This window comes from Manis pentadactyla, chromosome 7 (assembly GCF_030020395.1).
Source record: "Manis pentadactyla isolate mManPen7 chromosome 7, mManPen7.hap1, whole genome shotgun sequence".
Lineage (NCBI taxonomy): Eukaryota > Metazoa > Chordata > Mammalia > Pholidota > Manidae > Manis > Manis pentadactyla.
In genome coordinates this window covers 4,447,162-4,469,759 of record NC_080025.1, presented here as the reverse complement: position 1 = coordinate 4,469,759, position 22,598 = coordinate 4,447,162, and the positions used below count along the sequence as shown (strand labels likewise).

Sequence of the window (22,598 nt, the reverse complement as noted above, 5' to 3'; positions counted from 1 at the left end):
GTGTACTCTCCATCATGATGTACCAAGTTTTAAGATATAATATATTGTATATATGAAGCATATATATATATATGTGTGTGTATGTATATACACATGCAAAAAGAAATAGCTAACTACAGATAGAGCTGAGATCTTGTTTGTCACACCTTTCTCCCTGAGCTAAGTGACTTAAACAATTTATGTTTTGTATTTATCATCATTTCTTGTTTACATGTAGGTGCTGATGTACAAAAAGGCAGATATTGGGATACGCCACTGCATGCTGCTGCTCAACAATACAGTACGGAAATTATAAGCTTACTGCTAGAATTTGGAGCAGATATCAATGCCAAAAATATGGAGCTTCTACGACCCATAGATGTGGCTACTTCCAGCAGTTTGGTGGAAAGACTACTGCTTCAGCAAGAAGGTAAGAATAAGGCATGTGGGCATTTAAAAACACAAAAGTATATTTGTCTAAATAGATGAAATGTAAAGACTTTCTGTTGCCTTTTTAAATAATAACGGCATAACATTTGGAATATTTTTTGTGAAAGTAGGTATAGGTTCTGTCTGTAAAGAAGATACCATGATGCTCTTAATTTTCTTATTTTCATGTTTTTTAAACCTTTTGCTCCATTGGTTAAGTTAAATATATTGTTTGTTTGACAGTACATTGTATGTAATTGTTTGATATCTGCTAATAAATATTTGGAAACATGCCCTATTTTATAAGGGCATGCACCTTCTCCAACGACTTACAGAAACATCATCAGGAAATATTTTCACACTTAAAACTTGTTCTAAAACAGAATTTCTTAAGCCTGATACTATAATAAAGTTTGCTTTGGCTTAAATAGTAAACTTAACTTGAGAACAAATAAAATTAAAGAATTCCCCCTTCAGTGCATAACACTTCTTGGGGCTTTTGATATATAGCCTTGAATTCTCCTTGAAAAAGCAGAATTTATTTCCAAAGATTTAAGTGCAATAAGAATTTCATAAGCCTGAAGATTGTAATGTTTTAAGGAGCATGGAATATGTCTCAACTATAAGATCTTACACATAAAAGCAATAAAAATGCTTATATAAATTTCCCTAGTCTAGTGTTCTTATTGCCCTAGTTTATTGCAAGTCACTGTGGTTTTCTTTACGGTTTCATTTCATTTACCCTACAACATACAGAAAATCCATGTTGATTTTAACTAACAAATACTTCTGTGCCTTTTACAGCCACTCCGAGCTCCCTTTGCCAACTCTGCCGACTCCGTATCAGAAACGACATAGGAAGACCAAGACTGCATCTTATCCCACAGCTCCAGATACCGACACTATTGCGCGATTTCTTACAGTACCGATAAAGCGGTGAAGTAATTCTAAATACTTTGAAAGTCAAAAATTGCTACTTCATCTGCAGAATGTATATTTCATACGAAAATATGCTCAAGATAGGATAAAAGTGAACATGAGAACATCCAGGGAAATAGTGAAGTATGAATTTTAATTTTAAGTGTACCATTGAGTACTATTATTTTATGCATTTTTACTGTTTTGAAACTGTAGTATATTTTAAATATCCATGCTGTTAGCTATTCCTGTACACTCCCAGCTACTCCCACTGTTGATTTAGAAAAAAAATTGAGAAATTCCCCATTTTGTTTTTTTAGAGAAAGAATTCTTACTAAAATTATTCATGTAGTGTACTTTAAAAGGCCTACAGTCTTCAAATAATGCATTAATTTTAATTTTGACCACTGTAATTCATTACTCCTGTATTTTTTATATTAATACAAAACATGAGTATGGTTTTGAAAAGAGCAACAAATATCCTTTTTGAAATAAAGATGACTCCTCTTCAGGAAATCCACCCTGTTGAATGTTCACTTGTCATTATAGTGTTCAATTCACAAATAAAAGATAAACCAGCTGCCTGCCTCCCTGCAAAAATCCCACTAGTCACTTCACCACCTTTAATGGACCTACTCCAGAAACCGGAAGGACTCCCAGTTACCACTCGAGGGATCACGGCTGGAGCCTCACCCGCCTGCTCCCTCTCCAGGGTAGTGTCTGCGCTGTGTCCACGGCACTGCAGCCTCTGTGAGCCCAGAGACGCTTGCACTGAAGCAAGCTTCGCATCTAAGTGATGAAGAGGCTTGTGGGTCACAGTCCAGGGATCTGGGCAGTCGAAGGCCGGAGAAAATGGAAGATAAAACTCCTTAAATTGTGGGGTTTCAAAGAAAAGGAAAAGGAGGTACCACGTAGTGAAAACAGAGGTCTTAAAAAATATACCCTATATGTAGACCTGAACTGTGGTGTTTCCAATTCTTCTCACACAAAGTACGGGTTCAGAGTAGACCATATTAGCAAGGGTGCACTGTACAAATGAAAATATTACTAAAGTTGTGCCCTTGGCAAAGGTTAAAACTGTTTATTCTCTTCTGCCTCAACTGTATTTAAGTGTAATATAAAACACAATAAATTTTGTGCCTCCTCTGTAATTTAGATTAGATTTGAGTCTATTAGGGATTTAGAAATAAAATAGTCAAGATATTTACAACTCTGTGTAAAGAAGAAAATATTTTGATGAGTTTTATAAATGTATCAAATTTTGATAAAGTATTTTGACCAATATATTAATAACCCAGGGCCTATTTTCCTTTCTTCTTAGTTGAGTGACTTCCAGAGACCTATGGGAAATAAACTATCATTGTATATAACTCCAAAACCACAAAGATTGCATTAAAAAAAACATTTGTGTAGATTTTCAAAAATAGAAATAAGGGTGCAGCATGTTAAAAAATGTGGCTAGAGACTTCTACATGAGTCTGTTTTACTGAATATCTCAATTTAACAAATTTGTAATGTCCTCATGAATAATGTGCATTTGAGTGTTTTTTTAATTATAGAATAACTTCACTGAATATAATTAGGTATTAAACTATTATTTAGTAAAACATGTTTTTACTAGTTTTTTCCCTGAGCTAGAGGGAGTCTTAGAGTATAGAGCAATGCAGTGCAGCCTCTTCGCTGATCTTGTGCCCAGAGAAGTAAACATCAAATATTAAAGTTAAAATTGGCACTTTAAAATTTTGTACGCTGGTAACTTTTATCATAGCTTGAGCATGATTCTTAACGCAGAAGTGTTCTAATTTAAATATATCGTATGTTTGTTAATATATTAAAGTGTGATTATTATCCCTGAAATAAAACATTTTTTTTCTGTTCAAATTAGTATTTGATTTTATAATGGAAGGTAATGGAGAATATGACTCAATTGCACTAATTTTTTTTACCACCAGTTTTCCAATCACTGCATCATGGACATTAAGACTAGATAGAGTAATGCAGATTGAAAATAGATACTGCGAATGTCCTCTAATCCAAATCTTATTATATATATGTATATAAAGGTTCAAAGACAAAATTCCATAAAGACAAAGAGAAGGAACCCCAACTATTTGCCATAAGATTAAGAAACATAGTGAAATAATTACTGCAGGAAGTCACTGCTGAAACATTTATCTTGTAGGAAAAAGTAATTTCTGTTGTTGTTTTACCTACAGAGTATATTTGATGTTTCTGAGAAAATAAATGAAACAGTGTGTGAAAAGGTAAAAGGTGGCCTCTTTGGAAAAAAGCGTCTAACTGGAGCTATTGTGTGTTCATTGCTCCTTGACAGCCTTGAACCAAACCGACTGTAGCTACTGGTTTACAAAAGTACTTAAAAAATTATCCTCTCCATTGGATTATTCTCACTTTTTACTCTAACTTCTCTACTTTCTTATTCTTACTATCATTTACAATTAGTTTCTTTTAAGGTTTGCCCCTCTCTCATAGAAACCTAAATAATTATCCTCAGGAGTTTTGAAGATTGATGGAAGAAAATGTATTCAGAAGATTCAGGGGAGTTATTACCTCTCTACCTGCTCTTGGACTTCCTATGAGTCACTTAAGCTCCACAGATCTCAGTTTTCTCATGTTTGAAATGATAGGTTTCTTCCCGTTCTGAGTAGTGCGCTCAAATTCAGACCAACAGAGGTTTGGGGCATCTCGCCATCGCACAGTCTGCCCTCTGGCCCAACGCTGACTGGCTCTGGGGCACAGAGTAGCAAGATCCTTGGATGCCCAGCAGGACGTAGATGGGCTAGTGCGAGCGAAGCCTCCCTCCAGGCATGAAGCAAGGTATCACCCAGCACCCAGCAGAACAGAAGCCACTCCATAGATTCAGCAACAAGAATTTAATATAAGGAAACGGTTACACAGGTGCTGAGGAACCGAAAAACTAGAACGAGACCATCAGATCAACAGACCATTCAGGCAGCAATGCCCCCGCCACCCCCACTCCCCTTGCCCAGTGCTGGAGAACAAATTTAAGAAGCCAGGGTTACCCAAGCCTGAACCTTGGAGGAAAAGCCCTACAGACTAACTAGGGAGGCGAGAGCACACAGCGCCCAGGGGCGGTCCTCGGGTAGAACCTGGGGCTGGGAATCGGAGGGGGCCACTTGTCAGCAGTTGCTGAAACCTCTGAGGGAGTGTGATGAAACCTCCAGGGTGCTAAAGAGTGTTGGAGCCTGGAACCACCTGCCACTGCCAGCTGAGCTTTGTGGCTGTGATGACACCCAAATCCCTCTCCTGTCCCCTCACCTTCTGGCCTCTCTCTAGTTCTCCCCATTGGCAGAATTGAATAAAAACTCTTGGCAAAGGCAAACTCCAGTGCCCAGTTCCAGCTCCACAAGGCTGAACCTAGAAGGGCATGTTTGAAACAGAGGCATATTTGCTTAACAGTTGGCACATCAACTGCAGGAAAAACTCTAACTCCTGAGCAAGACTGTTAATTAAGCCCTGATCTATAGCCCTAATCCACCTCTCTAGCCATTACCACCAAAATCTTGGGTTAGCCCTCAGGCTAAAGCCTAAACACTTTCCTTAACTTCAATGGGTTACTTATTTCCTAAAACTCATATAGACTTCTCATATCATATTATATATAGTCCATATCATCTACACTTTTGCTTACATGAGCCATTTGGTGTAGATTTGTCCCTCCTCCTTCATCCCACAGATTTCCACGATGATCTTAGAAACAATCATTAATACTTAGCATTTACGAAGAGCTCTGAATATTTAACTTGCTTATTTAATCCTCAATGCAGTCCTATAAGGCATACCTAGTTATTTCCACCATTTACAAATAACAATGGCCCAAAGTCACATAACTAATAAAAAGTAAAGCCGGTCCTCCAAAGCCCGTCTTAACCAATTCAAATACCACCTTGTAAGATCCAAATGAATGGTAACCTCTGAGAGGACTCCTAGACTCCCTCAGGTCAAATTATTTGCTTCTTCTCTAATACAAATACATTTTTATCATGGGAGATATAACTGATATTTGTATCTCTGTACCTCCTGTAAATAATCTGGTGCACAGCTGCCCAACAGAACCTCCTGCAATGATAAAGCTGTAACTGTGCTGTGCAAGATGGTAGCCACTAGCCACACGTGGTTGTTATGAACACTTGAAATGTAGCCTGTTACTCATTTTTATTTTATCTGTACCTAAAATAGCCACATGTGGCTAGTGGCTACTACATTGGATTGTGAAGATCTAATGCACAGCATAGTACATAGCTCATATTAGAAAAGTTCCTCAAAAAAAATTCACTAAATGAATCATTCATGAAAAACTGGTTTGGGCAAAAAACACTGTATAGCTTCATTTCTCTTTGACTTTTTAGCCATCTACAGATTCATATTGGTTTACTTTTTACATGCATATGAATAAACATTCAACCAAATATTGTATAGCTCCAGTATCAATATTTATCCCATATTTTATCTTTCATAATAATATGTATCTACATGCCAGTGATTTTTGTTGCATAAGTTTTTAAGGATTTTAATAACTTTATTGTGTAAAGAATTTATAGTTGTTGATGCTTGCTCTGCAGTCTTTTTTCTGTTTTTGTTCACTGTTCCCAAATGACTAGATCAGCTTCATAGTTATATGACGTCATAGAAGGGGTTCCAATCACGCATACTAGGGCATCTTTGTGAAGTTTGAAAATCTAATTTATAAACTGTTTTCAACTACCAAAATCTAACTTACAAATTGTTTTGTTTCAATTTTCATGGTCACTTAATGTAACAATTAAGGAAACAGGTATGTTAAATTCTGTGGACATTAAACATTTATTCATTTTAATTTTCAACATTTTTTTATTGGTGTTTTGGAGCAAAACTATTATTTCTATCTCCAAACAAAAACTGTCCTTGTATTTGCGCGCCTCCTCACAGCCCCGTCAAAATGCTTGACAGAATATAGGACTTCAACTGGGCGGAAACTACAATATTTAAAATATAGTTATACGGGGGTGGGTTCTAAACTGGTTACTAATGAGGCTAATTACCCATACTGCGCCTGCGCCCAAGCCCAAGGTGGCCAGGGACCGAGACCCCCAGCCCAGAGGGTCGGGTGCAAACTGGGGACCAGCGAAGTCCTGGACTCGGGAGCGGAGGCCCCGCCCCGCCCGTGAGGCCCCGCCCACCCTCCCGTGAGGCCCCGCTCCTCCCCCCGAGGCCCCGCCCCCGACGCCGCCATAGAAACCCAGAGGACGACATGGCTGCTGCCGGCCGGGTGGCAAGGTTTCCGACCCTGCGGGCGGCAGCCGTACCCGAGTTGCCGTCACTTTCGCCACAGCCAGTGGCTCCCCTTCGAGGGAAGCCTAGAAAGCACCTGGTCTATCCGCACGCCCCGAGGAGCTCCCGCCTGTCTCGGTCGGTTCTGCGCTGGCTCCAGGGCCTGGACCTCAGCTTCTTCCCCAGGAACGTCAACAGGTGCTGGAGCGAGCGGCGCCGGCCAGCCGCCGTCCCCACAGCAGCCGGGGGTCCGCGCCGCCGCCCCGCTTCCGCCTCGGGGTCCGCCCCACTTCCGTCCCCGCCCGGTCCGCCGAGCTTAGGCTTCCGGTCGAGACCCCTGCCCACTCACCACACTTACACTCCTGCCCTCCCAGCGAGCCTGCCTGAAAAACGTGATAAACATTTCATTCATTTGTTCTTTCAACCATTCTGTTTTAGACTTAAGCTAATATAGAAGGCTTTGGTGACTACAAAAGTATTAAAATAGGCAAAGCACCACTTTCTTCGGGACACTGGACACGAACACTAGTGGGGATCAGTTTGCTCTTCGTTAGAGATGGCCTCTAGTTTGAGGGTTTTCAGGGACTGAAAGAAGTTGCTGCTGACCTGCGGCCACCCTGAATGTAACTGGCGGTTATTATTTGCTCTGGGAATGCAAATTACATTCCACGAAAATGATGTCTTTTTTTCTTTTTTTTTGCTGTTTACCTATTTCCACATTCTTTAATCAGAACACATTTGAAATTTCCAAGGCAATCACCTAGGGACCTTGTTAAAGGCAGATTCAGTACAAATTAATGGTTTGGGTTCTTATAAAGAACCAAAACCCTTGGTGTGTATCTGATCTTATCAAAAGGCCATTCCAGAGGTGGTCCTCAGAGGAAGGATCAAACTTTAAAAGTTACTTGCTGTCACTATGGAATATTACATTTGTGTTAATGATAAAACAATACAAATGAAATAACTAGATTCCTTTTTGCTATGGATCAGGGACTTTTCAAATGGCTTCCTGGTTGCAGAAATATTCACTATATATTACCCCGCAGACCTTAAATTGTCATTCTTTGAAAATGGAACTTCTTTAAAAGTCAAGCTGGATAACTGGGCACAGTTGGAGAAGGTAAGTTAGCAACACTGGCACTTTCAACTGTTAAGAAATGCGTGTTTTAAAAGGTCTATTTCCGATGTCTTGGTATCTACATATTTATTCCATGTGTGACTGTGTGCTAGGACACAATGCTCCAGAGCTGGTAGCTGTTTGCTTGTATTGAAAAGAAGGTTATTTAAGTTTGTCATGGGCTACCTATGAAATTGAGCATATACTCATTTCAGATTGGTGTGGAATATGGGGGTTGGTTTTCTTGCTGAACAATAATATATTTTAATAATTAACACATTAAACCAGAAAATTCAGATAAAAGAGAGATTAAGGTAAACTCATACTCATTGGAGATGTTTATAGAACTTAAGATGAAAATATTTTCTTTCTACTTTTAAAGTTCCTGGCACGAAAAAAATTTAAATTACCCAAAGAACTAATCCATGGGACAATTCATTGTAAAGCCGGAGTACCTGAAATACTGATACAAGAGATTTACACCTTGTTAACACATCGAGAGTGAGTTATTTGGAATTTTCTAGTAATACACTTTAATATGAAACTTTTGGTAATATAAATCTCAGTACTAAAATGTAGCTTGTCAGTAGTATTTCATTTTTTACTTCCAGAGTTAAAAGTATCCAGGATGACTTCGTGAGTTTCACAGACTACGGTTACCAGATGCGTCTGCCCCTGGTTACGAGGTCTACAGCATCAAAGTCCATTAAAGATAACATTAGGTTATCAGAATTAATGAGCAATCCCAACATGCTCAGCAATCAACTTAAAGTAGAGTTCCTCCTCCTTTTACAAATGTTGCAAAGAAAACTAAGCAGAAAATTGAATCCAAGTAAGTTTTCCTGGTAATATTCAGCTGAGTTCTTCCAAGCTTACGTAGGCAATACTTGAGCACAGATGAAAGAAACGTTTGCCATCATCCCCTTTCAGTTCTGTCTTGCTTTAAACAGAAAGTACTCTTCTTATGCTAGCTGTAGAATGATTTATTATTGTCGCAGCGGTTTGTTTATATCATCATTTATTCTTTTTTTTCTTTTTTGATGAAAGCAGAGGTTAGCATAGTTTACAGTCATTTTTTTAGAACAATGATAGGGAATCTATTCACATAAAATTTTGAGGAAAATGAGAAATTCATGTATCAGCTCAAGGTAGAAGAGGATGGGAATGTTTAAAGAGCTCAGGGCATCAGTACGTTAGGGATAGCCTGGATTACGATTCTCTCTGATCACTGGAGGAGGGTCAGTGTTACCTCTTCGTAGCAGCCTTGTGAGTACTTAGATGGTAAGGCAGATGGAGTAGCTAGTAACTGGTAACCCACTGGGAACTTTCCAGAAGTATCACTGAAATAATACTCTAAGTATTGAACCCATTTGCCCTCTGAGTCCTAACAGATGGCACAGTAACCTTTTTTCTTTTTTAACACATCATGTTTCAAATGTTCCAAGCTTCTGTATATATTTGGGGCTGTTTCTGAGCCCTGGTCAGTTGTGTCGACATGTATGCTACTTCAAAACCCCTGTGGTCTTAATTTCTACTGCTTTATATTGTGTTGATATTCAGTAAAGCAAGTCCTAATTTGTTCTATGAAGTGTCCTGTTTTATGACCTTCGTTATTTCATTTACTTTGACTTTTACTGCTATGAATTCTGTAATTCTTATTGTTAATAGTTGCATTCATATCTATCATATTATTTTGTGCTTTTTATTCTCCTCTTTTCTGTTTTTTATTTTTTGCCTCACTTATTTTTTCTTCTTCGTTTGGGCTGAATATTTTTTCCAAAAATTTTTTCCCGTACTTATTTGGAAAATTTCTAGTTTCTTCTGTTTTTAGTGCTAGACATTTTAACATGCATATTTATCTTAGTCTAAAATTAATTGATATCTTTACTCTCTTCCTCAGACTGTAAGGACTTTAGAACACTATGACATTGACCACTCCCTGCCAGGCCCCTGCCCCACTTAAGTTCTTTTGTGATCAGCATTATTAAATAAAAACTTTTTAAAAAACCTAATAGAAACATAAAGATATTGCCTTTAAAATAACTTTTTAAAGCCCTATTCTGTGCATCAAAGATGTGAACAATGTAGGGAGAGGGTTACTGACTGATGTATTCATACCACTCTTAGAAATATGATAAAACAGATGTCTAAGTAGTTTGCTTAATTTTTAAATTATGGTGTCTTATTTTGACAATAGCTGTAGAGAACTTAAAAAATTTTTGTGTTTATATTTTATAGAATGGTTTGAAGTTAAACCAACAGTGGGAGAATCTACACTTGATCATCTTCCTGCCCAAACCTCTAGGCACAGATGTAATTTAGGGATTTCAAGGGAAAGAGTTGTTCCTGTTTTATGTAAGTTTTTGTTTTGTTTTGTTTTTAACTTTTTACTTGCTAAAATGGATTTTGTAGTTTTACCTCGTTTATTTAAAATTTTAAGAATAGTTAAAACATTGGTGTAGGTTTTCAGTCTGGAACTGTGTTAGGTTAGGTGTGTTGTGCTTTTTCCTCAGTGGGGCGTGCGGGCTACTGAGTGCCAGTCACACTGGTGGTGGCTCCCAAGCTGGGGGCCCACCAATTAGAGGCTTGCTAATTCGGAGCCATTTCAGTTCTGATTTGTGCGGAAATAGTTGAGTCTGAAACAGGGCAAGCTTGTTGGCAGAGCTCAACTCGGTTCTCAGCAGTTGCATGATGGAGCAGCCCTAAAGCACATTCAGATACTTGCCTTCCTAGACTTCCCAGTCACTTGTCTCACAAGAAGCCCCTTGTTCAAATCTGTTCACTCAGAAAGCATTGTTAGCACAGCAAGTGACAGCCCATGGCCAGTGTGCTGCGTGTTTTTTTATAGCCTGCAAATTAAGAATGGTTTTTACCTTTTTACCTGGTTGAAAAAATATATCAAAAGAAAAATATTCCTAGAAACCCTTTAACCCACCGTGTGCCTGAGGCTACGCTGGGACGCGCATGACAGAAGCCAGCAGACCCATGCATCCATGATCTCGCGCGCCAGTTCTGACGGCACATCCTCCCCTTCGCCTGCCTCAGCCTTCCTCATTGGTGAGGCAGTGGTAGAGATTCCAGCCGGGTGGGCGCTGAGGCCTGGCCAGGCTGAGGCCTGGGAGGAGGGGGCTGCGATGGGCCGGGAGGCTGGCAGGAGCCTGCCACAGGCCCTTGCCTCCTTCCCTTGTGGCAACTTGGGCCTGACAGGGCATCGAAGGGCGTGGGCACTGGCTTTAGGACCCTCAAAATGCAAAGGCCGAGGTAGCAAGCCACAGGAGGGCCGGGCCTCCTTCCTGCGTGAAAGACAAGGCGAAGGCCATATATAACAGTGAAGCCCACTGGTACTTGAATTGCTGAAGAGTATTCCTCGTTTTTACTTTTTTCAAGGTTCACGCAGGAGTTTTTAGAAAGACTGTATGCAATCATGATTTCAGATCGGAACTCCACGTAGAGTCACCTCAGTGGCCTGTCCTCTCCTTTCCCAGTAGCTCAGGGGCTTGCGGGAGTCTTCGCTGGGCAGGGCAGGTCAGCATGGGTAGGATGGGGCCTTAATCTTACGTCTCCCAATCCTGTTTCGGATACTTGGATTCTTAATCTAGGCATAACGGGACTAATGGACGGTGTAGATCTCACTTTGGTAATTATGTGGATGAAAGCTGTTTTGCTAAGCTGTATATTTTTTACCCCAAATTTGTTAAAGGAATTCCGCGTCAGTTTTTTCTGATAAAAGCGTAGAGTGATTAGTTCAGGTCAGCTAACGTAACTTGAAAGCTCACAGAGGGTGCAGAGGTAGAGCTCTAGGCAATAGGATCTCAACGCTACTTGACCATCCAAATCGCACATAATGGCACTGAAATCACAGGCCGTTCATCTGAAAAGCTAATTATCAAACAGGGTGACGAAAATTAACTGTAGGATAGGTTGTTACCTTTGTTTTTTCTTTGTTAACACTTAAATTCCTCTGTGTTTACCTGAATCTAGTGTCTGGTAAAACTGCACGGAGGTCGCGTAGATTGCTTAGTTGTTGCTGGTCCCTCCCTGGAGAATAGAGTGACCTAGAATCTGGGCCGCCAGCTTGGAGGCTCTGCACAATCAGATTCTAGAAACTGAATCATGAATTATGTGTATTTGCCAAATCTAAGCACTGTTAAATCTTGGCACTATTGCTTCAGCTGCATGCTGTAGCAACATCTAAAAATAGTTGAGTCATATCTAGTAACAGACACACCAGAATAAGCTCTGGATATTTTCAGGCACTGCTGATGACTTCTGGAGGTGGGTGACATTCAGGTTTTTTATTCATGACTACTATAATGCATGTTTTAAATATTTTGTTTACCAGACAGGATAACCTGTGCTCAGTCTCTTGCCAGTCATCCTGCATATGTCTGGTATGTTAGAAACACTGATGGTTATGTAAATATTTAGTAGCCACAAATTGATTTTAATTGTGTTTATTTAAATATTCCAGCAAATACAGGTAATGGTGGTAATCCACTTAAAGAAATTCATGTGATGCGAGCTGGAAAACATTTTTTTGAATCTGCTATAAAACCTACCAAACCATGGAAAAGTGACCATAAAAAGTACCTAATGGCTTGAAGAAGTGATGCGGCCATCTCTTGCCACACTGAAGGAACATGACCACGTAGTCCTGGATAAATCTCAATAATAAGTAAATTATAGTGGTGTCTTATCCATACCTGGGCTGAGGAAGGTATTTTTTCAATTCAGTGTTATTCAACAACCATTTATTTAACATCTGTGCCAGGTACTATTGAAAATACAAAATGAAACTAATTAGCACAGAATGAGCAAAAATAATTTTAAAGGCACAGTTAAACATAATTCACCATGTCGGATAAGAATTCTTTCTCATAAATTCTGTAGGAAAGGTGAATCTACTTGATAATATTATCATTTTCCTCATTAGAAATGAAAAGAGCTACTTCATGCGGTAGTATGTATTTACACATCACGTGCATTAGAAAAATTTATTCTGAATGATTATTACTATACATCGCCTCACAGAACATCTTGCTCACCTCCTAAAATAGCCTGATTTAAACCATTTTTAAAAAATAGGTGTCTTTCCTGAAGTTATTGAGTTGTGGGGAAAGAAAATCATGGCTTCACTTAGAATTAATTTGGTTCTGGTGTTCAGTAATCCATCTAGTCAATTAAAAAATTCCTATTAGTTGCTACCATGTCCCATATTTTTACTGAAGGAAAACAAAAGCAGGTTGATATCCTGAAAGACTAATTTTCTTTCATATATTCTTGGTAATTTTATATTGAAATTTGGAACTTTTCCTTCAACTAAAATTATTCATATTTTTATGCTATCTCATTAACAGTCTCATTGGACTTCCAAGATTAGTGTTACTAATGCTGCATGCCATGATATGCTGTCAATTTCCAGCTAAATTACCCGTTTCTCTGCATTTTTGAAGGCTTATAGTGTTTTATTAGAATTTCTACCTCCAGAAACTTCCTTGTTTAGTTTTACATTTTTAGTAGATAATACTTAGTAAAAGGAATTAAGGAAAATCTGATGAAATAGATGATTTCTTGGGAATGTGTTTAGAATCTAGTTTTATCTGAGGTAAAGGTTATGCAGTTGACCCCTGAACAACATGGATTTGAATAGCATGAGTCCACTTATATATGGAATTTTTTCAGTAAATATATTGGAAAATATTTTTGGAGATCTGCGACAATTTGAAAAATATTTTCTGTTCTCCAGCTTAATTTTGTGTGAGAATACAGTATATGACCCATATAACATACAAACTATTTGTTAAGTGACTGTTTGTGCTAACAGTAAGGCTTCTGGTCAACAGTAGGCTGTTAGCAGTTAAATATTTGGGGAGTCAAAAGTCATACATGGAATTTCAACTGCATGGGAGATCGGTGCTCCTAACCCCCATGTCCTTCAAGGGTCAACTGTAATTCAAATGCATACGTTAACCAGTTATAGGTTATTTGCCCATTGCTTTGCATTCTAATGGGACAAATCCAAAGCAGAAAATTATGAGAATAACTTTTAACCCATAAAACATAGTTCCTTAGGAAAGGGTTTTAGAAACAAATCTTCTGAAGCTGAGCTGGGGAAAAGATCCAGAGAAAAGGATTAGATCTGGGTAAAGGGTCAAGTAATTTCTTTATTCTCTTGACTATGTTCAATGTCTTGAAAAAGCTGATTACTCAAGGCCTGGCCATGGTAAGTTTCCAAGACTCCTATGGGATCTATGGAGTGCTGTGAAAACTGAACTGGTCTATAGCTTCATCTCACAGGTAAGTAAATGAAGATAGCAGGTATGGTCCAAGTAGGTCACTCAGAGAGCTTCCTGTGGATCTGTTGTGCCGAGGCAACACTACACACGTGTCTCAGGAAGGCCATTACTTCACAGTAGATCTTGGACAGAAGGAAGCAATGAACTTCTCTAGGAGTGACAGCAGCCCTATAGGAACAGAATTAGCAGAATGCTTGTCCTGGGAGTGGAAGCCTCTGTGATATGCTGTTTGTAATCATGAGATGCCCTTTTACTCTCTTCTAATACCTTGGGGTCCACTGTAGTCAGTGTTCCTTACTGAATCATCCTCTTGAACCATGATGAAGTAATTTCTCTAGGTTTCAGAAAAGGTCAATAACCCAGATGGACAGCCCAGCCCTGCTTACCTCTGGTGACTCTGATCCAGAATTTATAGAAAAATAAGTGTTCTCTCAATGCCGGGTTTAGAGGCAAGACTGATGCTCATCTTAGTGAACTGCCATGTCTGGATTTAACTGCAGTACTTATTAAAATTTAGGGGACCTGAAATTACCTAAGTACATACATAAAAATCTTGATAACCATATGCCGTATTATAGCACAATCATATGGTATTTAAATTCAACATGAATGTACTTTTTTCAATTATTTAGGTACAAATGTTTCAAAGATATAGTACAATAAGCACTTATTAAGAAAGGTGACCATAAAGGTATCTTCTGTAGTATGGCATACTAAATAGGGAATCCTAAATTTTACAAATAATTTCTGAGGCTTTTATCCATACTCAGAATGCGTTTTGACTTAAAAATGGAAAGCATCAATTTTCCTGTTAAAAGGATAAAATGCTGTCATTACTCTAGCGCAACCATGTTAATGAACACATCTAGATGATTTCATGGGAAAAATATTTTGAATACATATATTTGGATGAATATATATATATTCATTAGTTTTGATTGACATAAAATAAGTGTATTTTCACAAGATGTAATTCATTTCAGTGTTGCAATTTTGTTAACCACCTGGTAAATCTATAGGCAAAATGCTTTTCCAGTACCTTTAAAATCACTGTCTAATGAGACTCCTTTCATAAAGGCATTTTTAAACTTGCAAAGTATTCTGTCCACATTATTGGTAATATGGACATCTTCAAAGTTTTAATGCATATGAAATAAAACAATGAAAAACTTTTATAAGTTTAAAAAATTGTTGTTTTTCATATTAAGGCACAATATATACAGATTAACATTGTTGAAGAACATTTATAATTCTATGAAGAATTAACAGTTATAATTAATATTAAGGTATAGAATATGTAGAAGTCAAATAATAATATGATTGTGTTAATCCAATTTAGATTTTAGACAGGAATTGGGTTACCACTTATGAAGGTATTATCTTCATGTGCTAAAATGACTTGTACAGCTTCCATATTTTATACAAAAAATATTATTTTCCTGTGTTCATTAAAAACACAGAAGTTAGCGATTCTTTTTATATATATGTAACTTAAACTCTTTTGAAGTATTTAAGGCACAAAATATGAGCTCCTTAATCTATTTTAAAAAATAATGAGAATGATAGCGGGATTTAGACTGCCATTTTAAGTGAAGAGATTTTAGTACATATATGCCAATTAATAATCCTTCACACCTATAAAAAATTTGAGTTACATACATATCACTAAAAAAAGAAATACTTCTCAGATAGACTTTACATTACCCATTGCATCTCTGAGTTACAAACATTCTCTTCTGTAATATTAATTTTTTTAATAAAACAATTGAAGCCTATGTCTTTTCGAGGAGTTAGAAGTGGTCAATGTGATAGATAGGAGACACCTATTTTTCCTTGAAATTTTATAAATATTTTATTTTTTGAAGTTTTTGAGTAAAGTCAATTGTTATTCCCTACCCACTCCCCCAACTTTAGCTCATGGACAATAAAGGTTAAGGTAATACTAACCCACAAACGGTTTTTAAAAAACGATTAAGCATGGAGAAAAACCTTCTGTCAAAATGGGTTGAGTCGTATTCCAGTCCCTAAAGGCGAGAATGGATTCACCTTCGCCCACATCAAAGCATCATTCCGCGAGATAGTGGACTTCCCATCTTCCAGGAAAAATACAGGGCCCTGCACACACCGAGAGATGAGAAAAGAGAAGATGCTAGTAAAAAACCACTGGTGATAGTCAGGCAACGCTGATAAGAAATTTAAAAATATGAGAAAAATTAGATTTTTTTGAACTTGCATAGAAACATGTTTAAAAATCTTAATGTTATGCCCTGATGTCTATCAAAATAGAACTAGTTTTATATTCAAATTCTTTAAGTACAGTAGTGCTGATGACAATAGATATTGTTAATCTATTAATTACTACAAAGTTAACATTTTATAAAGGCATATATACCTAGTAATAGGCTTAAATATACTCCACTATTTTAATCATCTAGCTTATTTCAGTCAGCTGGGGATATTATCTAAGACAGAGACTGAATCTGCTCTCCAGAAGATGAAAAATATATTGCTGTATTATGTGCATATATAATTTAAAATCATGTCAACCATGTGATTTTTATAATTTAGTTATACCAATTATCTCATATGTCAAAGGTAATTCTGAAGAACTAAATGCTAAAAAGCTTTCAATCTGTATTCCCAGCTCTTAGAAGGAAAAGCATGATTTAGAAAACACAAAATGGAATAGAACTTTTTTATTATGTTCTAAAGTTACCAGATTTTTTGTGAATTAAAATATATTGCAGTTGTTAGCAAATTATTTCTAGTGATTGGAAAATCATCATATGGAGTAGCTTGCTAGTCACAGGTACTTTAAATTTTAGTTATAACCAGAACACACTAACTTTCTGTTGAAACAGAAAGATCCTGGTGGGTAGCACTCCATCTAAATCAGTCATTTGCACCTGTGTGTTTGTAAGACACTAGTAGATCCTTTCCTAACATAGGGTAGGGTGCAGAAAGGTTATGTAGCATATGTCTGAGGTCAAATGGGGAAAAAAACCCAAGGAGGAGAAAAGGACCACGTAGATATCAAGTTTGAGGGCTGGTGCATGTAGGCAGCAAGGAGCAGAAGGCATATTCTAAAAGTTGCATGTTTTTTGCTCTTAATTATAAGTTACTGAATTGTCTGCTTTGGTTCTCTACCTAAACATAAGTGGGTAGTAAGCATGTATAGAATGATGTGTCCCATCTGGTTTTTGGAATATGCGGGTGTATTCTGAAGGACTTAGTTTGTGGTGTCAAGCCAAGCTGTACTTAGGGTTTACATTAGTAGCAAGCTGTTTGAGTGGTTACCCCCCAAAATACTTTTCTTCATGGGCCTGGCATGTCGGCATTAAAGCATAATTAGTCATATTACATTAGAAATAGAAGAATCAACTTAGTAAAATGTGACTATGACTGGGCGGTGGAGTTCTTTCAGTCCAATCTCTAGCTTCAGCATTTCACGGGGATTCAGCCGTATTTGCTTCATGGGGACACTCGTAACTGCTCCTGGCTCTTGGATGATGGAAGTGTCTCTATTTTCTGGAGATAATGGCACCCCTGGGTCACAGTGGGAGGCTGGGGCATTGTTCACCATCATGCCTTTTGTGCAGTAGGGACCATTCCTGGGGTATTAGACATCTCTCATGACTGACACAATAGTTATTAATTGCTGAAACGTTCAGTTAATTCATTGTAAGAACAAGCATAATTATCAATGATAGACATCTATAAATTTTTATTTGCCTTCTTTGTGTTCATAAAATACAAATGGAGACTATGAAGTTAAATTTAACTCTTGAGATGTAATAGTTTAGTGTTGACTGTTGCTTTGTCTCCCTGTTTAATTTCCTGAAGGATACAATCTATATGTGTTTCACAACCTTTTTTACTAAGTATACATAGTACATGAATTGCTTTTATGGTAACACTACAAAGACTATCTCTGAATTTATCTCAAGGAGAGAGACTATACTCACTAGTGGTGGGAACATTAAGGGGATTATGCAGTATCTTTTCACTGGGCCTCAGGCTTCTTTATAGGTGCCTACTTTTATTCAGATTGTGCTTATTTGAAGATCATCTTTCAAAAAACTAAAATAACATACAATAACTATTAAAACGGACAGTTTATGCCTGACTCTAGGCTGTACCTGGATTTTTAATCCCGTAAGACAAGAGAGGTGACTATCAGAATGGCTGGGAAGATTTGACCCAGTCACGTAATCTGGTCCGACACTCCCTCTGAGTGGCTCTTCTTTCAGCCGCTTCAGCAGAGCCGCGTACACCAGTCTTTGTGAGTCGGCAGGGGGAGTGCGCGGGGCTGCTGCCGAGGACCTACATTTTCAACAGATACTACATTTTCATTCTTGTGGAATCTGAGAATTATTAAAGTTTAGATTAGAAACAGCCCCTGATGATTATTTAGCCCTCTGATAATTGTAGACGATGGCAAAATCAACTTTAGACTTAACTTACAGTAAAACAAAGACTTCAACAGGGTGGGGAAGAACAGCAATGTAAATTATTACTAAACAAATGCTAAACAAACCAAGATTCATTATTATGCCAGCATTAGTAGACAATTCACAATTTCAACCAGTTTGTCTATAATATTAAGTAATAACCTCCTGTATTCCAATTTTTACATCATACTCACCCGTAGATGGACTGTGTGCAAGCTCTCCACGCGTCCAATTCCTCAGAAAGGTGTTCGAGTTTTAAAGGCACTGACACTTCCCTACGTTTTAATAGCTGACTGAAACGTGAAAAAGAAATTAACATTTGACATCCAAGACTAAGGTATCAAAAAAGCCAATGGACTTCAAATAACTGCAATTTTAGATTTAACTATTCAAAAATGTGTGTGTGCGCACGAGTGTGCGTGTGCTCCCTTATGTATTTAGCCCTCAAGTCCCCGGCAAGTCAAAATGTTCAGTAAGTACTGGATGGACGACAGTCTGCGGGAGTGAGCGGTTGAGCAGATGAGCGGCAGTGGGGCGAGAAGGGCCGCCGAGCCCAGCGGTGCTGGGCAGCAGCCACGGAGGGCGCGTCTGTCACCACGAGTGCTGGGGAGAGAAAGCGAGGACGGGCGCCGCAAGAGGGATGTGAAGCAGCAGAAAGTAAGGCAAAGGCTGATTTCAATTCCTTACAGGAGGTGTGAGAAAACGGGACGTGGCGACAGCAGTGACCTACCCCCTCTGTGTGTAGACACAATGATTAATTATTAGCTTTAGATAAGGAATTACTAGTCCTAGTTTCTATAATCTACAAATTCAGTATGTTTTTCAAGGAACTCGTTAATTGAAATTTAAAAGTAGAAGGTTTTTTAGGAGCTATAAAGCAAACACCAGACCTCTGGGTGAAGGAAGCATCTCTGACGCACGCCACGTGGTTCCTCCTGTCATCTCAGCTGTCACCTGCTTTGTTCCTCTCAGACTGCTCTGCCCCGTCTGAGGGCCACTCAGAGAAACTGCTTACTCATACACTCAGCATTTTTAGGAGTCACCTACCCTGCCATTCAGCAAGTAAGAGACTCATTTTTTTAGGGAAGGACCTGAAATCCTATTTTTGAGTAAATAGGTTTTAAGCATAATGGCTGAAATTCAGCAAGCTGTTGGAAAATATAGGAATTTGGCAGGTATGTTATGCCTGAATGTAAGAGTGAGTTACCTGGTACTCACAAGCCCTTTACTTTGCTGTTTTCTACTGTAGAGACTGGGAAGCCAAAATGCCCAGTTTCTCATCTTCCTTTAAAAGCAGCGTCCACAGTCTGGCCAGAGATGAAGGCACACACTCCAGGAGGCCCTTCCTTCCTGTCAGATGGCCTCGTCCCCGTGGCTCCCATCCTGTCACCATTCTCTTTCTTGCTTAGAACAGAGACGTAATACACCGGGCACTGGCTGCTGCCCCGTAACCATGGGTAACCAAGCAAGAGAAGGAAGCCACAAAGGTCAGCATCAAAAGAAGGGCAGAGCCCAGGCCTTGATGGAATCGTGCACAGCTGTGCAGCCCTGGAAAGCCTATCTGCTGCGTCCTGGCAGCAGACTAGCACCCCTGCGTGTGTAAGCTAGAGTCCAGGATTTCTGTTATTCGCAGCCTCACTCACTCCTAAGTCATGTGGCCTTCTGCACTGTTACAAAGTTCATACTCCGTGAGCAAACGGATGCACGCAGTAGGCATTTGGTTCCTTCTGTGATCCTCTTAGACACTAACTGCCTAAGGGGAAGGAATTTCTCTGATTTCATAGAAGAGAATCTGTTTTTACCTTGTGTACTCATAAAGTGCCGGCACGATGCTTTGGTACTGTCTGCTGATGGCCAGTAATGCACCAATATAACCACATAATATGAGCAATTCATTGCGAGCTCTGAAAGAGAGTGTTTTTTTTTAGTCCCATCACGAGAGGCATGACAATACTCTCACATACAGTTACTGCATGTGTGGCTCTATAGTCTGATGGGCGACATTTGTAACAAAATACATTTAGAAAATTTTCTAAACTTGAAGATATTCTATTTATCAGTTAACTCCTATTCATTTATCCTAGACATTTGCTATGATGTGAATCATAATGTAAAATACTCATCTTTAAATAATATTTAACTCTTGCCTTTTTGTTGTTCTCTATTCCTTTTCTCATGTCACTCCTCGAGTCACTTATTTGGGCTGATTTAGGAATTCCTGGCATATTGTGTAAATTCTAGAAAAAGGCAAAGAATGTCCATACATGTCCTACTGGGACATTTGTCAAAGATTCACTGGCTGCAGGTTATTTTTCCACATGGGCATTAAAACCAGAACAGCCCAAAGCCTCTATTAGAAATCATACAGAGTCTTTGGATACTTTAGTTATATTTAGTTATATTGATAACAATGTCCTTAAATGATGCTTAAAATTCAGGGATCATGTCTAATTTTTACTTTCTAGCACTTTCACTTTTCCCCCCAACCTACTATGCTTTGCACACAATGCATGTTTAATAGATGTGACCACTAGTTTCTTGAGGACTCAAGGTCCAAAACCACCCCAAAGTTTTAAATTAACCCTATCTGATCTGAACCAGAGACATACACACATACCCAACACATATGTACACACACACTAGGTACTAGTAAATGGGGCCACTAATATTTATTACTTTTATTATTTCATACTTTACATACAATTATATTTCATGTTTAAATTTTATATTTTATTATTATTGTTATTTTTTTGTTTCAAATTGACCTCTATATTAAGAATATAACAAATAAAAATGTAGTTTTTCTACAAGTGCATCTACCTGTCCAAGATGATCTTATCTCTTGATCTAGACACCACAAATAATACAGCCATTTTAAAACACTACATAGGTCCAATTACATATTTTGGAGAAAAAGTACTCACTTAGTACACGTATGCAAGACTAATTTTTCAGTACGAATATAGCTCAGTAGGTCCAGAACAGGGTAAATGGTATCCAAAGTCCAGTTTGAACCACCCATGTGCTCTGGCAAAATAAAACCAAATAAAAGAGATTATCTAAATAATACTGTCAAAACTTACTCATCCAATTTTAAACTTATGTGTTTCATTCTCTCCTGGTCAATCCTGTCTACCTCTTTATTTTCTAGACCACAAGTATGGGCCTGTGTATGCTGTCTCAGGCCCACATACATGCCATCAGCCAACTCTTTCTTTTTAAAACTTGAGATGGTTGAGGTTGATTTTAAGACCAACTATCAATCTGAACGAAAAGATCAAATAAATGAGTAGATCTGAATTATACTACTAACTGGAAACTTACCTTTCATGAAGTCAATACCAAAAGGAAGGGCTTTTTCAGGTTCTTCACTTAACAAATAATACTTTATAGTTTCAAATACATTGCCCTCTGCATGGGCTGCCTCAGCTAACTGCATGCATTCCTCTACTGTGGGGAGCTTGCACTAGAAAACAATTGGTTTGATGACAATGTTACTAATACACAGAGAAAAGCAACAGTATAAGTACTAAGTATTTCCAATATGCCAAATGTGTTTTCTTTATTAAAGTTACTCAAAATAGATATAAATGGAGTAATTTGTATTAAGAAATACAAATAGATATAAATGGAATAAATTTCATGGAAATATATTTAGGATCTAATAACAGTAAGTAAGGTATTACCTGATGAGTCAGCAGTTTTTCATCAAACACCTAAAAAAGAGGTGGAAGTAAACTGCCCTCACTGTGATTCTGAAATTAGTATCTGCAAATGTAATTTCGCAAAAAAGACTGAGATTTGTTGTTTAGAACAAATACACTGACCAGGGTCAAAAACTACACTAAATGTAGAAAACATAAGAGGTGCAGTCTCACATGGCCTCAGAGGCAGTGTCATTTAGTTACACTTGACCTTTGAGACAAAGCAACTTTATTTCAAGCAGAAAGACGAAAAGGTACAAGCCCCCGAGCGTTCTGGCTTTGATATTCTGAAAGGCCGCAGAGTGGAGATTCTGAGCCTAAGAAACTTCATTACTATAAATGAAAAGCAGCACTCCCCATTTCGTCGGAGAATTTGTTTTCTTTTAAAACGGAGTCTGCTCCTCCCCCAGCTAAG

The 22,598-nt window shown here is 38.2% G+C and overlaps 3 protein-coding genes and 1 long non-coding RNA gene across 8 annotated transcripts in view; 2 read left to right on the top strand and 2 right to left on the bottom strand.

Annotated features, from left to right (window-relative positions):
* ASB5 (ankyrin repeat and SOCS box containing 5) overlaps positions 1-3,207 on the top strand; it is a 31,649-nt gene extending 28,442 nt beyond the window's left edge. For both annotated transcript variants that reach the window (XM_036894109.2, XM_036894110.2), the window contains exons 6-7: positions 218-409; positions 1,213-3,207. In XM_036894109.2, coding sequence (XP_036750004.2) covers positions 218-409; positions 1,213-1,340 — 320 coding nt within the window. In that variant the 3' untranslated portion in view covers positions 1,341-3,207. The remainder of the gene's footprint in view (positions 1-217; positions 410-1,212) is intronic.
* LOC130684407 (uncharacterized) lies at positions 2,936-7,148 on the bottom strand. The gene is made up of 2 exons (XR_008998659.1): positions 6,713-7,148; positions 2,936-4,722 (listed from the first exon to the last, which is right to left on the bottom strand). It is a non-coding gene; the product is annotated as an uncharacterized LOC130684407 (long non-coding RNA).
* On the top strand, positions 6,568-12,779 carry SPATA4 (spermatogenesis associated 4). Its single transcript, XM_036894112.2, has 6 exons — positions 6,568-6,813; positions 7,606-7,735; positions 8,115-8,233; positions 8,344-8,564; positions 9,971-10,087; positions 12,204-12,779. Exons 1-6 carry the CDS (start codon positions 6,596-6,598, stop codon positions 12,332-12,334), a joined length of 936 nt encoding a protein of 311 aa, XP_036750007.2. The 5' UTR covers positions 6,568-6,595; the 3' UTR covers positions 12,335-12,779.
* Positions 12,780-15,854: 3,075 nt separating this feature from the next.
* The window catches only part of WDR17 (WD repeat domain 17), a 69,624-nt gene continuing 62,880 nt past the window's right edge, over positions 15,855-22,598 (bottom strand). For 2 of the 4 annotated variants that reach the window (XM_057505064.1, XM_057505063.1), the window contains exons 24-30: positions 22,166-22,195; positions 21,804-21,945; positions 21,404-21,506; positions 20,282-20,383; positions 18,674-18,772; positions 18,168-18,351; positions 15,855-16,143 (exon numbers count right to left, since the gene is read on the bottom strand). In XM_057505064.1, coding sequence (XP_057361047.1) covers positions 16,024-16,143; positions 18,168-18,351; positions 18,674-18,772; positions 20,282-20,383; positions 21,404-21,506; positions 21,804-21,945; positions 22,166-22,195 — 780 coding nt within the window. In that variant the 3' untranslated portion in view covers positions 15,855-16,023. Of the gene's footprint in view, positions 16,144-18,167; positions 18,352-18,673; positions 18,773-20,281; positions 20,384-21,403; positions 21,507-21,803; positions 21,946-22,165; positions 22,196-22,598 lie in introns of those variants that run through there. The other 2 variants (XM_036894106.2, XR_008998658.1) reach the window with 2 other exon arrangements.

Bases quoted from the DNA above. Each gene is read 5' to 3' on its own strand.
- SPATA4 (XM_036894112.2), top strand. From the start codon at position 6,596: ATGGCTGCTGCCGGCCGGGTGGCAAGGTTTCCGACCCTGCGGGCGGCA. The intron at 6,814-7,605 runs GTGCTGGAGCGA...GCTATGGATCAG, and splicing joins TTCCCCAGGAACGTCAACAG to GGACTTTTCAAATGGCTTCC. The intron at 10,088-12,203 runs GTAAGTTTTTGT...TAAATATTCCAG, and splicing joins AAGAGTTGTTCCTGTTTTAT to CAAATACAGGTAATGGTGGT.